Source organism: Carassius auratus, unplaced genomic scaffold (assembly GCF_003368295.1).
Source record: "Carassius auratus strain Wakin unplaced genomic scaffold, ASM336829v1 scaf_tig00215906, whole genome shotgun sequence".
NCBI classification, from domain to species: domain Eukaryota; kingdom Metazoa; phylum Chordata; class Actinopteri; order Cypriniformes; family Cyprinidae; genus Carassius; species Carassius auratus.
The window spans coordinates 507329-523967 of record NW_020528302.1 but is presented as its reverse complement, the minus strand read 5'-3'; the positions used below and the strand labels follow the sequence as shown (position 1 = coordinate 523967).

General features: G+C 36.1%; 1 protein-coding gene across 1 annotated transcript in view; it reads left to right on the top strand.

Moving 5' to 3' along the window:
* The first annotated feature begins 709 nt into the window (after positions 1 to 709).
* The window catches only part of LOC113096293 (pentraxin fusion protein-like), a 65730-nt gene continuing 49800 nt past the window's right edge, over positions 710 to 16639 (top strand). The window contains exons 1-3 of the mRNA XM_026261656.1: positions 710 to 740; positions 1332 to 1614; positions 1708 to 1842. Coding sequence (XP_026117441.1) covers positions 710 to 740; positions 1332 to 1614; positions 1708 to 1842 — 449 coding nt within the window. The remainder of the gene's footprint in view (positions 741 to 1331; positions 1615 to 1707; positions 1843 to 16639) is intronic.

Below are 16639 nucleotides of genomic sequence, written 5' to 3'. Positions count from 1 at the left end.
AGTTAAAGCTACTACAAATTGTAATTTTATGGAATTATTAAAATATATATATATATATATATATATATATATATATATATATATATATATATATATATAACGTTCCTACTAGAATTGTAAAACCTGAAATTGTTTACCTTGTGGGAAATAATTTGTAAAAAATAATTTCCATCAACATTGCATAATTTACTGTCAAGTTTACTGTTGTATACTGTCCCTTTTCATTCAGATTCATTCACATATTGATTTTATGGTACTTTACAACAATATGTTTTTTTTTTCTCATTCAGAATAAACTACTTGAATTAAAAGATGCTCAAGAAGAAAACTGCCTCACATTGGACAACACAATATGGTTATGTTGATTCAACCTATTTCAGATGATTACTTTTAGGAGCTGATCTTATTTTGACTAACACTAATAATGAAACTCATGGAGAGGTGAAACTTTCCAAGCATGAGGATGTTTTCTTTCATTTGTATATTATTAATTTAGAGGAAGAAGACTGTATGAAAATGAACCTTAAGTACCAGTCATTTATTTATTTTTATTTATTTATTTTGGTGCCAGTAAAAAAAAAAATCCTTAAAGTCCTCATCTTCATTTGCATTTTGCCAGATTTGTTTAGTAAATCAGACTTGTCCTGAGAGATGCCCTAAGAAAATCATTTCTGGAGGATCTATGATGTGTGAAATATATTCAGTAACAATGAAGACTCAAGCTGCTAAGAGAAACACAAGTAAAAGCAGGGATGGATGCCCTTGTCATATCTGACCATCACAGGTATCTGGTTAATGATCTTTAACAAACAAGATGGAGAGACTCTCTTATCTGTTCTTACTTTTGGGTGAGTATAAATGACACACATCAGTCTAATGATGTACAATTCTAGATGCTGTTTTGCTGATCTTTATGAAAAATATTTAAAGAATCAAATGCAACACAAACTTGATCCACATCTCAGAAAGCAATGGAAATATTTTGTTTTTGTAACAGGTGTCTTTTCCATTCAGGGGAGTTCAGTAAACTTGAAAGGTAAAAAGTAGTAACTAATGTCCCATTAGTTAACATGCATTGACTAACATTAACCAATACACAACTTATAGTGTTTATTGATCTTTGTTAATTTTGGTTAATAAAATACAAATGCTCGTGGTTAGTTCATATACGCACAGATCCATTAAAAATATTAACTTCAGATTTTAATGTAGTAGTAAATGTAATTGAGTGTTTTGGACTGGAATTTAATATTTCAACTCAAATGGAATGTAAACTTCACACATTTTGGTCTTGATCTTCTGTCTCTTTAAATGTCTTTAAATGTTTTCAGAGAATCTGGCATTAAAAGGAACGGCTGTACAGTCATCCACATTGTCTTACACCTATGGAGCTGCAAACGCCATCGATGGCATCAGATACGCTCCAGGTGTAGCTTCAAGCTGCTCCATCACAGCATACCAGCTCAACCCGTGGTGGAGGCTGGATCTGCTGGATTCTTACAAAATTTACAAAGTGACCGTCACCAACAGAGCCGACGGCTGGCTGGAGCAAACGGCTGGAGTAGAGATCCGCATCGGAAACTCTCTGGAGAACAACGGCAACAACAATCCCAGGTGAAGTAATGAAAACAGTTATGAATGTGTCAGGAGAACTGGATTTGAGCAGGTCAGCTGATTGTGTCGTGGTTTCTCTCTTTCTCTCTGTAGATGTGGTGTCACTTCACTTGTCCCAGCAGGCAGTTCTGTCAGTTTCTCTTGTGGTGGAATGAAAGGTCGTTATGTGAACATGTACCTTCCTAACATCCAGCAGTATCTCACACTGTGTGAGGTGGAGGTTTATGGAACAGGTAATTTGTGAAATTTCACGAGGAATAAAATAGTTCCATTGTCAATAGTGTAGAGATGTATGAAGCACAGCTCACAACGGTGTCACTTTCAAGCCCAGCATCTTAATGTTGGTCAAATTTGCATGATCAACTTGAACATGCAGTGAATTCTGTGTGGGGAACTTTTTCGTCCTCATGGCAAACTCCGGATCACAAAGATTCTTAGAACATCAGATAAGCAGGGGTAAGAAGATCTTTTGATTTGTGCCATTTTCTCTCTTCTGCCCTGAGTTTGGTCCAGTGCTCATGAATAACATCAGATAACCAGGGGTTAGAAGGGGCAGCCCGTGCTGGTCTGAAGGAGAGAGGACAAATATCATCTAGACAACAGTTTAAAGTAGAGCATAAAGTGTCAGTTGCTGCATTCACATCCAGAGATGAGAAATGTGTAAGTGAGGGAAGAGAGGAGGATACAACAGAGCAAAGATAGGAGGGTGAAAGGAAGTGTAGTTTTTATCTAAAAGTAACCGGTTAAGCGGTAGGTGGCACACATGTAGCAAAATATTACACTACATTACATTATTCATTTAGCTGACGCTTTTATCCAAAGTCACTTACAATTGCTATTTATTTCAGAGGTTGCACGCCTCTGGAGCAACTAGTGTTTACGTATCTTGCTCAGGGACACATTGGTGTCTCACAGTGCATTTGTGGATTCGAGTGGATTCACAGTGGATTCGAACCCATGTGTCTTATCCACTGCGCCATCAACACCCCATATAAATAAAATATAGTTCAATTATAGTAACTGTAATGAAGAAATGGTCAGAGATATGTAGGGGTTTTACCAGAATGTTGTCTGGAATACAATTATGTGTGTAAATTAAGTCAAGTTGGTTGCCTGATTTGTGGATATAATTTGGGCAGGTGGGAGGTAAATGACCACAACCTGGAGTTTTATAGAAGCTATTACAGTAATGGCATGAGATTCAAATGAGTTATAAATGCATAGGGGAGAGTGGGTTGAGTATTTCCACTTGTTAGAAATGAGCAGACCAGTGTCCCCACCCTGGCCAACCTGACGGGGGTGTGAGAGAAAGAGAAAATGTGAAAATGTCAGAGAGAGAAAGAGGTGGAAAACAAGAAGACGTGTGTAAAGGGAAGATAAAAATATTACTTAAGTGTGTTGCCAGTTTCGTTGATCTGTCTCTCTCTCTTAAGTCAAGCAGGTAGAGTTTCAGGTCTTTACACTGGTCGGTCATCACAAGAGGAGGCTGAACACGAGGCCTGAACGCTTCCGCGTCAGCACACAGACATAAAATAATATCCACACTCTATGAAACTACAGTGAAAACAGCTGTGGCCGCCTTCTAATTAGCACAGCCAATAGTCAACAGCAGGGCAATTCCTCAAACTGAAACAGTTGGCACTTTAGTGCAGGAAGGGACCAATGCAAATAACACTTCTTCTTAGCCAATAGCAATTATTAAAATTACCAGTAAGTGCAATCAAAAATACAAACTACAGCGAAAATAAAAAGTAGTAATAGGTAGGTAACTAAATATTATTTCCTAGCAGCAAGTAATAATTTAAACAACAGATCTACAAACAAATATTAAAGCGGTCATATGACATGCTAAAAAGAATATTATTTTGTGTATTTGGTTGAATGCAATGTGTTTGTGTTAAGGTTTAAAAACACATTAGTTTCCATGTACTGTTCATTATTGTTTCTTCTCTATGCCCCGCCCTTCTGAAACACATCAATTTTTACAAAGCCCATTGTTGACAAATTATCACAGTGGCAAATTATTTATATATGTAAACATACTTACAGACTGTGTGTCATAAGCACCAGACTGTCCTTGCAAAGCTGGAAATGCCCCACTTTATAGAAACAGACACTGGCATTGTAGGCTACTCTCACAGGAAAGAGGAGTCCTCCGTACGATAAAACAAACCGCGTCTGCACAACATGGCGGCGGGAGCAACGGAGAGAATAAAAGTTACGCCTTTTCTTTTTTGCGTTAACATTTGGGCAGTGTTATGCAAATCTTCCCACACTGTGACATCAAGATGTGAGGGCATGTTTAATCAAGGTGTTTTATACGGAAGTTCTAAGCGGCCATGCATTATAATATTTTTTCTTCTTGTTTTCTCGTTATCGCGACATAACGAAGTTCGTTTTCTCGTTATAATGACTTCATTTTCTCGTTTTCTCGACATAATGAAGTTCGTTTTCTCGACATAACGAAGTTCGTTTTCTCGTTATAACAAATTAATTTTCTCTAAGAAGTTACAAAACTGCGCCAGCAGGTGGCACTATAGACCTGAATATAACTGATAGGGTGTTGTACACTATCCACTTTACTGTACGCAGACCTTCCTCGTGATCGCTATAATTTGTGCAATCTTCATTACTGACATTTAATTAATTCAAAAATGTTAAATGCTTGATTCAATATGAATATTTTGTGTATTAAGTTCCTGCTAGATGCATGAGTTTCACCAACGCGTTCTGTGTCATAAAATAACTGCTTATCAAAACGAAGGTTGACATCACTGTATTATGTTTATCTACAGTAGGACGGGATTTAACGATGTAGGCTGATGTGCTTCTTTTTTTTATTACTAATCTTTATTGTTAACCATATTGATGAGAAATGTGATGTATATGTAAAATCCATAGGCTAATTCAATTCAGTTTTGTTCTATAATGTTGTAATCGTTTTTTGTACACACACACACACACACACACACACACTACACATAGTCCTACACATGGACGCTCTTTTCAAACAGAAGCTTGTAACACACATGATATCTGCCACATCATATAATGACTACTACAAATTACAAATTATATATAATTTTATTTCAAATAAAGGGAAAATGAAAAGTGAGTTTAATCCAATTTAAACATGTTAATTACAATTTGGGGAAGTCGTGGCCTAATGGTTAGAGGGTTGGCCTCCCAATCGAAGGGTTGTGGGTTCTAGTCTCGGGCCGGACGGAATTGTGGGTGGGGGTAGTGCATGAACAGCTCTCTCTCCACCTTCAATACCATGACTTAGGTGCCCTTGAGCAAGGCATCGAACCCCCAACTGCTCCCCGGGCGCCGCAGCATAAATGGCTGCCCACTGCTCCGGGTGTGTGCTCACAGTGTGTGTGTGTGTGCATTTCGGATGGGTTAAATGCAGAGCACAAATTCTGAGTATGGGTCACCATACTTGGCTGAATGTCACTTCACTTCACTTTACTTCAAAAACAAAACGTTCGCTGTACTGTCTCTGGAAAAATCAACAGTGATTGATCAGCCTTTATTTATATACAGTATTGTAGACCTTATTACCTAGGCGAAACTAAATTTGCTGAAATATAGGCTACAGTAAGAACGCCTGCATGGTTGTCCATCAGATGCCTGTCAAAGTTGAGTTTGTTACTATAGCAACAGTAAAACTGTCATGTCGTTATAACGAGAAAACAAACTTTCGTTATCTTGAGATAACAAGAAAAATAAGTCATTATAAGGAGAAAACGAACTTCGTTATGTCAAGATAATGAGAAAAATAAGTCGTTATAACGAGAAAACGACTTTCGTTATGTCTAGATAACGAGAAAATTAAGTTGTTATAACGAGAAAACAAAAAGGAAAAAAAAATATAATGCATGGCCGCTTAGAACTTCCGTAGTTTTAGGAGGTAGTGGTTTATTCTTAATTTTTATAAAGAATATCTCTTTGGATTTGAGACTTTAATCTTTGCAACTTTACAGATCTTCTTTACGCACCAAGAGCTTGAAACACTCAAAAGAAAAAGGAAAAATTGAAATCTCATCATATGACCCCTTGTCATATGACCACTCACATGCTAATCACTTCTCATCCTATATTTTACAGACTTCATGCTAAATTTAAAAAAAGCTTTGTCTTTCTATTTATTTATTTTATTTAATCTTTCCCTTTCTAGCTTGTACGTATTTAAACAATGCCTGAAACTTGGTTTCTATTTTCCTCTTTAAGAAGAATCACTTTATGCATTCCCCAGCTGTAAGGAACGACTAAATGTAAATGTAACCCGCTACTCAGACATTAACTAAGTGGAAGGAAGACTGTGCTGGTGCAAATAATTATTATCGTACACTTGATGATAAAATATGCTCTACTACCAAGTACTTCTACTGTAACACTGGTAGCTCTGTCCTGAACTATTTTGTACATTCATCCATACATCCAAACCTCTCAATTTCGACATTTTGTTCTGTATTTAGAAATTCTATTTTTTTCCCATTTAAATTTTTCAGAATTCCATTTTATTGTTTACATTTAATTTAATTAAACATTTTATTAACTGAAAATAATATTAAACTTATACAATAAAACAACAAAAAGACTAACAATTTAGCAAAAATCACATATCTCAAATTAATATCTCAGTGGCAGATGTAAGTAAATGTTTTAGATTTTTGGTCACAGTGGGTTGGCTGACAAAAAGTTTATGAATCCCTGGTTTATATGTTCAATTAATAAGATACAGTAAAACTGAGTAACATATATATGTTTCTCCGACAGTCAAGAAGCAGGTGATCCGAGTGCAGGTGAAATCTGCTGAGAATGTGGATGAAGCTGAACTGAAGGAGCTCGTCTTAAACAAGGTGGATTTTATAATACTCATCTGACTAAAATTGATTTTTTGAACATACAACAAACAGAAAACATCAGGTCAGTTTAGACATCAGTCTAGAAAATAAGATTTAATAAATCAGATCAGATTTCCCCATCAGTGTGAACAAAAACCACCTCAGTCAGTCTTTATGTAAAGACAAAACACAGTGTTTTGACCAATTCTGATCTTTCTGTAAGATTTGTAAAGTAAGAGATGATAATTTTGAGCTGAAATGCCTCAAACTTGTCTGTGTGGGATTTATCCACTGAGTAACTGAAGACTGTTTCTGTGTTTAGTTAAATCAGACGCTCAGCGATCAGGACGTCACACTGACATGGAGGACACAAGCCAACGGGAAAGTCTTCCAGAAGAACAGGACTGTACTGAAACAATCTCCTGTTTGTTCTTCTTTGAAGTGAAATTTTATTTAATGCAATTCATTCTTAGTTACAGATATCTGAATTATTTTATTAGATTATTACATTAGACTAACAATTTATAGTAATTGCTCAAAAAAATCATTACATACATTAATTTTGAATTTATTAATCTAGTTGATAGATATGTACTCTAAAATATGAGCAAAAAAAATGGTAGGATGTTTTAGCATTGTAGTTTAACTGCTACATTTGCCTTTAAGAATAGATAAAGGCCTTTGGGAGGATACAAAAAATACATCAAATGTTCTAACAAATGCATTTTATAAAAGCATGAAGCAAAAAGCACCAGCCTATTAAACACTTTTCAACACTTAAAGGGATAATGACATGAGAAATCAAATTTGCCTTGATTGTATTAAAGAGTCATGAACTGGCTTTTTTATTTTATACTGTTATACTGTTTTATACTGAGGTCCACTTATGATATCTGTGTGGTTTTACATTCAAAAACATCCAAATTGATATTAAATAGGTTATTTTCTACCCTTTTCTTTGATACCGTTTTTATGGGTGTGCTGCATTGAAGACATGGAAGTAAACGCACACAGCTGTGATTGGATAACAGTTTTGCATAGTAAACTACCTTTCTTTGTGTCTGTTTGACAAGCTACATCCTTCATATTTTTAGCCTTCTGTGACTTTGTTTAGATACGTACACCTAATCAGGATATACTGTATGAAGTCATCTCTAACAAAGCAATAGTGACACTTGGTACAAATACTTTTTTTGTGCTGGTCCATTCCTGTTAGATCCAATATAGATGGCACAACATTGGTTTTTAATAGGGCTGGGTATCATGTTCTATGTTTTTTTAGGCACCGACAGAATTGCCTCGGTACTATTGAGCATCGAAACACATCTTGAAACCAAATTTTGATACCTAAAAGGTTAATCTCATCAACATCAGTGGGCCAGTAAGCGTGCAACATGCTTAATGTGCTGTAAATTCCATGTACTTTCTCCAAGAAAGATATCCAGAGCTGGCTGAAGGTTTCTTGCATGTTCGGTCTTTTCAGCCTGCAAAGTTATTCAGTTTCTGTTAAACTCAAATCTGACTCCATTTCAGTATGATCTCGAATTTAGTTTGAAAGGCAAATTGGTTGTTTGTCTGTCTCTGATTATTATGATTATTATTATGACATTTGATTATTCTATTTATTCTTTAATAATATTGAACTCTTTCATTTGGGTGGTCATCTCACTCAAAGATGTCTCTTTGGCCTTAGCGTATCTTACGGTCACATTCTTGTCAGTCTTAGTTATTAGACAGAGGTAATTGGCTAATGCTTTAGACTGCCGCTCCTATGCTTGCTCATTCTAATATTACTTTCATTTAATCCCCATAGATTTGTACACACTTGAATATAGCAACATTATTTCAGGTCATAGGTCATGACCACTATTATAGATATAAGCCGACCAACATTATGTTCCCTGATAGTAGTTTTGGTACGGTCATGCCATGGTTTCCCCTTGTACACTTAGCTAGAGTAATATCACAATAAACAGAGGTTAGGCTCAGTCTATTTGGGTTGAGCTTAACATCCAGTTGACCTAAAGGAAAATTCGGTTGCACTTTATTTTACAGTACGTGTACTAACAGTAAGTGTACTTACAGTGTATTTATCTAAGAAAGTTCTGGTAACACAAGGTAACTACATGGGGTGGGGTTAGGTTTAGGGGTAGGTTCAGGGTTAGTACCTAGTTATTACATAGTTATTGTAATTACTATAATAAGTACATAGTATGTACATGAGGAACAGGACTGTAAAATAAAGTGCTACCGAAAATTCCCTATAAGCCCTTACAATCTAAGTACATGTAAACTAAGAGTTAGGCGGTTCTCTAAAGATGCCCTATGCTCAGGGACGGACTGGGACTAAAAAACGGCCCTGGACTTTGACTAGGCCCGGCCCAAAGCAATCGGCACATGTAAACTCGACAACAACAAATGCCTAGCATGAGTGTCACAAGACTTTAATTGTGGCTCATGATACTATACCATCCAAATTATAGCAATAGCACTGATGTTGACTAGATGTTGAGCTGGAGTGGGTGTCTTTCTCTGCTCTTGGTCTAAACTCAACCTGAATAAACAACAATGGAATGGATTAAAAAAAAAAACAAAAAAAAAAACAGGTTTTATTCCAAGATAGCATGGAATAGTTTATATAATATGCTGTTATAAAAAGTATATTATACAATCTAGTTTATATAATATGCTGTTATTAAAAGTATATTATACAATCTATTCCATGCTGTCTTAAAATGAATTTATTACATAATAATAATTAATCTTACTGCACAGATTATAATACCACATCTAAATGAAAATACACCATTACAAATTTAACTTCTATATTCAAAATCTTGAAAATTTGTAAATATTAAGTGTAATGTTACCAACATTTTTAAAAGTAAAAGCACAACATATTTCTTAATATTAGCTACTGCATGTTACATTTTACAGCTAAAAGTTTAGCTTTTTTAACTACTGTAATCATTAAAAATGTAGCAACCTGAATATCACTTCCTAACATCATCCCTAGCAAGTAACTCTCTTTCTCCTCTCATGTTCCATACTTGGATCTGGATCTGCCTGTGGAACCAGCTCATCTTTCAGTCCCTCATCATCACTGATGGCATGTTGTTGTCTGGCTCACTTCTTCACTGCTGCTAATATTTATCTGAGAAGTGCTGCTACTGGAAAAAACTGATATATTTCAGTTAGTTTGGGACATTTAGCGGCTTCAGTACCTATATTCCGCTTTTTTTTTTTCTCTCGCCTTCTCAGCCCCACCTTTTTCTTTCCGTTTTTTACCTGCTGATCGTGTTACGCATGTTGTTTGTTTGTTTCTATGCTTCTTCTATCTAACGTTAACGTCTTTGCTGTTGGTTTCTTCCTACTCTTCCACTTCTTCTTCTTCTTACTTGGCGACCACGGCCAGTGCATTGCATTGCTGCCACCTACAGTACTGGAGAGTGTAAAAACAGATTAGTGGGGGAAAAAAACGGTGATGACTGCATGCTTGGCGGGTTCCACACGGACTGAATGAAGTCTTTGGTTCTTTTAACTGTGATGATTTTATTTTTTTTTTTAGATGTCTGTGATATGTATTTAAGATGTTATGATTTAGAATGTATGTAAAACTGGCATCTGAACGATGTCTGTCAGATGTTTATAGACAGCAGATGCTTTCCAGAGCAAGAGATCTTTAACAGACATCTTTCAGTGTTATCTGGGCAGCCCATAGATTCTCTGAGGGGTTCAGGTCTGGTGAGTTTGCTGACCAGTCAAGCACACCAACACCATGGTCATATAATTAACTTTTGGTGCTTTTTGGCAGTGTGGGCAGGTGCCAAATCCTGCTGGAAAATGAAATCATCATCTTCAGAATGCTGTTCAGCAGAAGGAAGCATGACGTGCTACAAACTTTCTTGGTAAAAGGGTGCAGTCATTTTGGTTTTGGAAAAAAAACCACAATGGACCAACACCAGCAGATGTCATTGCACCCCAAATCATTACAGACTGTGGAAACTTAACACTGGACTTTAAGCAACCTGGGCTATGAGCTTCTCATCTCCTTTCTGGCCACCTTGGGGTTAGTAAAACCTACAAACACATTTCCCGATATTTATTCTGGCCTGGATTAAAATCTAGTGTTTCCAGATTCTCCAGATTCAGACTATTCCATCTGCCCCACTCCATCCGACTCCAGTGGTGGGAGAGCCCTTTGAGCGTTTGATTTTGGATTGTGTTGGGCCGCTTACAAAATCCAAATCAGGACACCAATATGTTTTTTGTGCTGCATATCGGTTTCCAGAAGCGGTGCCACTCCATACTCTTAAAGCCCAAGCCATTGTGAAGGAAATAGTTAAGTTATTTTCAACATTTTGACCGCCTAAAGTTATCCAAAAAGATTATGGTACTAACTTCACTTCCAAGATGTTCTCTCAAGTGTTAAACTGTTAGCCAGCATACTTCATTATGGGACTCACAGCTGAAAGTGCCCTACCTAACTTAAAATTGTAACAATTCCTTACTTCAGTGTGTTACACATATAATTTTGGTGTCTTCAGAAAGAAGACTCTTTGGGCTGTACTTTTAATCAACCAGAGTTGATAATACTCAAAAATAATACGTTTTATCACACTGATTTTTTTAATAATATAGTAAATTTTTTAATTAATATAAACATATATAAATACATGAAATCAGTCCTGGAGCAATTTAGAAAAGTAATGGGTTGAAAGTCAAATGTCTCATGAGTTTCTATTTCAAATATGAAGAAGATACCATGAAAAATTAGATTCCTGCAACCATTTTTCTGAGACTCTGTCTAGTCCCCCTCCCCCCCAAAAAATTACCAACTGTATTGAAGGATTCTACAAACTATTTAATCATTAAACATACCACTGCATATTTTTTTTCAATTATAAAACAATAGAAAGAAATGTAGACATCATATAAGTGATTTATCTGAGCACTAGAAAGATACAATAATAATAATTTGAGTAAGAAAAATAAATAAGAAAAATAAAGAATTAAGTTTGTATGCCAATTTATTCTTAATTTATTCTTAATTGTTTTATGTGTACTGCTTAAACAAATTTACCAAATACATAATCATTCCATTAAAATCTGTCGTAGATGCTTGAGGCTTAGATCTTTATAATGATATATAGTTTGTCAATATTAAATTTGTCCAGTTTAATTTAATCTATTCGCAAATATTGACAAGTGCAAACAAGGAGAGTTCAGGACGCCAAAAAAAAAAAAAAAACGTTTTTTTGTATGTTATCTGGGGCATCATTGACATTGAACTTGACTAAGTGTGAGTTTGGAAAGGCCATAGTTACTTACCTTGGTAAGAAGGTTGACCTAGGGCAGGTGAGGCCAATTGAAGGAAAGATTGCTGCAATACTTAATTTCCCCACTCCTAATAACAAAAGAGAATTGAGGCAGATCTACTAATGCCGCGTTTCCACCGAAATTACCCGGAACATTTGTACCAGGAACTTTTTTCCCCAGGAAATAGTCTGGTGATGTAGGTCTGCGCGCGTTTCTCAATACAAAGTACGCTGATTTTGGACGTGCATCCTCTGTAGTTCAGATATTGCTTATTCAAATTGGCTAAACACATTTTAAAAATAGGCGCTGTCTTGATAAATGAACCACAGATTTGAGTTTTAAACAACTACATTCTTGCCTTAAATACTTTTAAAATTACATTTCATGATACAATAACAGTATTTTTTTCAAAATGATCCAAATAAATGGTGGTTGAACTCAACCAATGCTGCGTGAACTCAACCAATCAGGATGTTAAGCGCCCAAGTCCCGCCCCCGAAAGTTCCGGAACTTTGAAAAAGTACTACCTCGCCAGCAGGGACTTTCTGAGGGGCATTTTTTTACCAGGAACTTTATTTATTTAGTTCCTGGTTCCTGCGGTGGAAACGCACCGAGTACCAGGCCAAAGTCCCTAGTTCCTGGGTAAAGTTCCTGCAGTGGAAACGGGGCATTAGTACATCTAGGAAATCTGTGTGGAGTCCAGCATGTAACTGTGAATTCAGTGCTACTAAAGACTTGTCATGCCATGCTCCCGTTCATTCTGCTCCAAATGTTGGGTTGCCCTTCAAATTGCAGGTGGATGCTTGTTCCTCTGGGGCAGGGGCTGTACTACTACAAGAAGATGTAGCCGGTGTTGACCACCGGTGAGTTATTTCTCCAAGAAATTTACCAAGTGTGAACAACAGTACATTACCATTGAGAAAGAGGCCTTTGCCGTCTACTTGGGGGGGTGGGGGCTCAGTATGTTGAAGCTTTTTGGGGTTATGTATAGTTATTTTCATTTCAGACAGGAACCACTTTGGCAAGTTTACTTTGGTGGTATGGTTCCTTTTGGGGTTTCTTGCTCCCAGAATAATTGAACATACAAGAGCTTTAACATTAAGGCATGGCAAGTTTATTTATATAGCACATTTCGTACACAATGGTAATTCAAAGTGCTTTACATGAAAGTAAAACAATCATGAAGAAAAATAACAGAAATAAAACAAGCAATTTAAAATTTTAAAATAATGAAAATTTTTACTTAAAATGAATGTAAAAACAGAAAATGATTTTACATTAAAAAAAACTTAAAATATAGTGCAATCAGTTCTGACATTGCACAGTGCTCATTCAATAAACGCACAGCTAAACAGATGAGTTTTAAGTCTAGATGTAAATGTGACTAGTGTTTTAGCACATCTGATCTCTTCTGGAAGCTGATTCCAGCTGTGGGTATAGTAACTAAAGGAGGACTCCCCTTGTTTTGTGTGAACCCTTGGTATTTCTAACTGACTCAATCCTAGTGATCTGAGTGGTCATATCTGCAATATATTTCGGTGCTAGGTCATTTAGTAACTAATATACGAGTAAAAGTACTTTAAAATCAATCCTAAATGTAACTGGAAGCCAGTGTAAGGACCTGAGGACTGGTGTGATATGCTCAGATTTTCTGGTTCTAGTCAGAATCCTGGCAGCAGCGTTCTGGATGAGCTGCAGCTGTTTAATGGTCTTTTTGGGAAGGCCGATTAGGAGGCCATTACAATAGTCCACCCTGCTGGTGATAAAGGCATGAACAAGTTTCTCCAAGTCTTGACTGGAAACAAAACATCTAATTCTTGCAATGTTTTTTTAAATGATAGTATGCTGATTTAGTTACTGCTTTGACATGACTACTGAAACTAAGGTCTGTCTCCAGAATCACACCAAGATTCCTGACTTGATTTAGTTGTTTGACCCCTAGAGTCAAGGTATGCATTCACCTTGAAAACTTCATCTTTGTTTCCAAATGCAATGACTTCAGCTTTTACCTTGTGTAACCAAGTTCATTCGTGAAGAGAGGAAGGAGACCGAGGTCGGCGTACTGAAACTCGTGGGATACTTTATTCAAAAATAAAATAAATAAACAATCGCGCCACATACGCATACACTTCACAATATTTCTCTACTTCGCACTACTGTAGTCTTCGTCTCTGGGTTGCAGCTCGGCAGCTTCTTACTCCCACGAGTCTCTAGCTCTCTCTAATCTAGCCGGTCCTGAGCCGGCCTAAATACCTGTTTCCCATGTAGTGGATCTGACTCGAATCAGATAAATTAAAGAGTCGATCAGGACTTTGGTTGAAACATGAGCCAAATTCCTCAGAAAGGCAAAAGGAAGTCATAAATCTTTCCTAGTGCCACAAGTCCGAAACAAGTTAACCAACCAACCAACTCTTTCACAGAACAGCTTTCAACATTAACACCACTAGAACAATTACTGACAATTTCAATTTGGAGAAGAGATTTTCAAATTTGGGGAAACAAATTGAGATGCAACGCCGAACATCACATGTAAACCCATGAGAGTACTACACAAGATCCTTAAACACTTCCCCCACCTAGCAGAACCAGACTGAAATTCCTAAGGGGGGCCTTTTAACCTCTGGTCTCCACAGAAATCTTTGTCAGATAATGGCACAGAAAACTGTCTTTTCTACACACACACACACACACACACACACACACATATATATATATATATATATATATATATATATATATATATATATATATACACACACACACACATACATATATATGGACGAAAATTAACTCAAAAAGACTTATAAATGAATATCAGTCCTTCGCTTCACTCCATATTCATTTATATGTAAACCACACATTTGACTATAATGTTTATAATCACTTATTGTGTATGTTTTTTAATAAATATTGGATAGCTTAAGGATACATATTCATTTATGGTGTGTACGTTTTGGAATCTGTTAGCTTGAAACAGTCCTGACCATCAGTTATTTGTAGGGGTGTAACGATTCACTCGTTTACTCGATGCATCGATTACAAACCCTGTAGATTCATATGCATCGATCTTGAAACATGATTTTTGAATTGTGAATCACCGATCTTGGACCGTAATCGATTCAAAATGCTAAGAATTGAATGAATTTCTATAGTGATGCTTTCAAAATCTATACACATTAAATTACTACACGCACGAATTAATGGAGACCTTGAAGTGCGTTCGTGAATCGTGCCTCTTATCTGTCCTTCACGTGCTCCACTGTTTACTGCCTGATGAGACTGTCACAGGATTGTAGGGGTGGGCGGATCGATCTAAATATCGATAGTATCGATACCAACACTGGACTTACTGACACAATGCGCAGCGGAGCAGCGAACAGAGTGAGTGAAACTGATAGCACATTGAAGTCCAGAAGGGGGGCTCAGGGAATGTAATTGCACAGGTATATTTGTTCTTTGTTTGTTCTTCAGTAATAATTATGTGCACTTTATTTCATTTGCTTTTAAAACCAGAAAAAGGGAGATATTTTTGTATTCTTTATTTTTTTTATTTATTTTTTAAAGGCAGTAAAGAATTTATTCTACAGTGCCTAATAACTAATACTTTTGTGGACCTCAATACATTAATAAAAAAATATTGCCTAAATAATTGATCATTCATCCACTTCAGAAATAATGACATAGACCTACTGCACTCCCCTACACAAAAGTGTTTTTTTTTTTTTTTTTTTTTTTTTTTTAAGTAAAAAGTATCGTATTGGTATTGGTATCTGTATCGGCGATACTGACCCTATATGTATTTGGTATCGGATCGATACCAAATTTTGCAGTATTGCCCACCACTACAGTATTACGCTTGTGCTTCGTTTCGTCTCTGACGCAGCTGACGTGTGATCTATAGGACTCGTGGCCAGTAATTCTAAGGTGAATTAGTTTTATTTTTCTGTAGTTTGTCAATGGCTCTCTGCATCTTACCGACGGAGTTACCGGAGCCGTCGACAGCTGTATTGCATGGACGGAGCAGAAATGTAAGTGTCTAAATCATACGCACAGATCCACTGAATGATAAATGTTTTTAAACAATGCGGATGAACCGAATATACGAAGGAAACTTTTAAAATTAACCACAGCATTAACAACGACCTTAAAATAAGAGCGCGATATTTATCTGATAATCAGATGCATGAAAGTAGCGTTTGTTTCATTAGCAAACAGACATCTGGCGTTTTCTCTCAGAATCATTCACTGATGGAGAGGAAAAGTTAAATAGAGATGAAGACGTTTTCACACTGAAAGAGACACGATCTCGCTCTCATAGACGTGCCACGCTATATCTGCAGCTAAACTGAATAAAAGCAGAATGAACTGATGAAACAACAAAAAACAAACAGTTTATGAATGATGCAGTGCTAATTGGCATTTATTACAGTACTGAAACTATAAAGTATATTTTATACCTTATTCTGTGCAGAAAATTTAAATAATTGCTAATTAAATGTAGCCTAGTAAATAAAACAATCATAAAATTGCCATTAGGAAAAAAATATTGATTACAAATGATTCATTATTGTCCAGTTCATGTATTGAATTATTACAGCTAATTAAAAGTAATTAAAAAAAGAAGAAAATTCCTTATAATAATAATAATTATTATTATTATTATTATTATTATTATTATTATATAGTCTACATAAATAAAATGATTGTATTTTACATTTTTTTTGTCACTTCTGAAATTATGGCTACGCCCCTGGTGTGACAAAATGTTAGGTTATACATAATACTCTTTAAGCTCTTTTTTAAAAACTTGGCTTACCATGCAATGTCGCATCATTAAACTAGCATTTAACAATGGA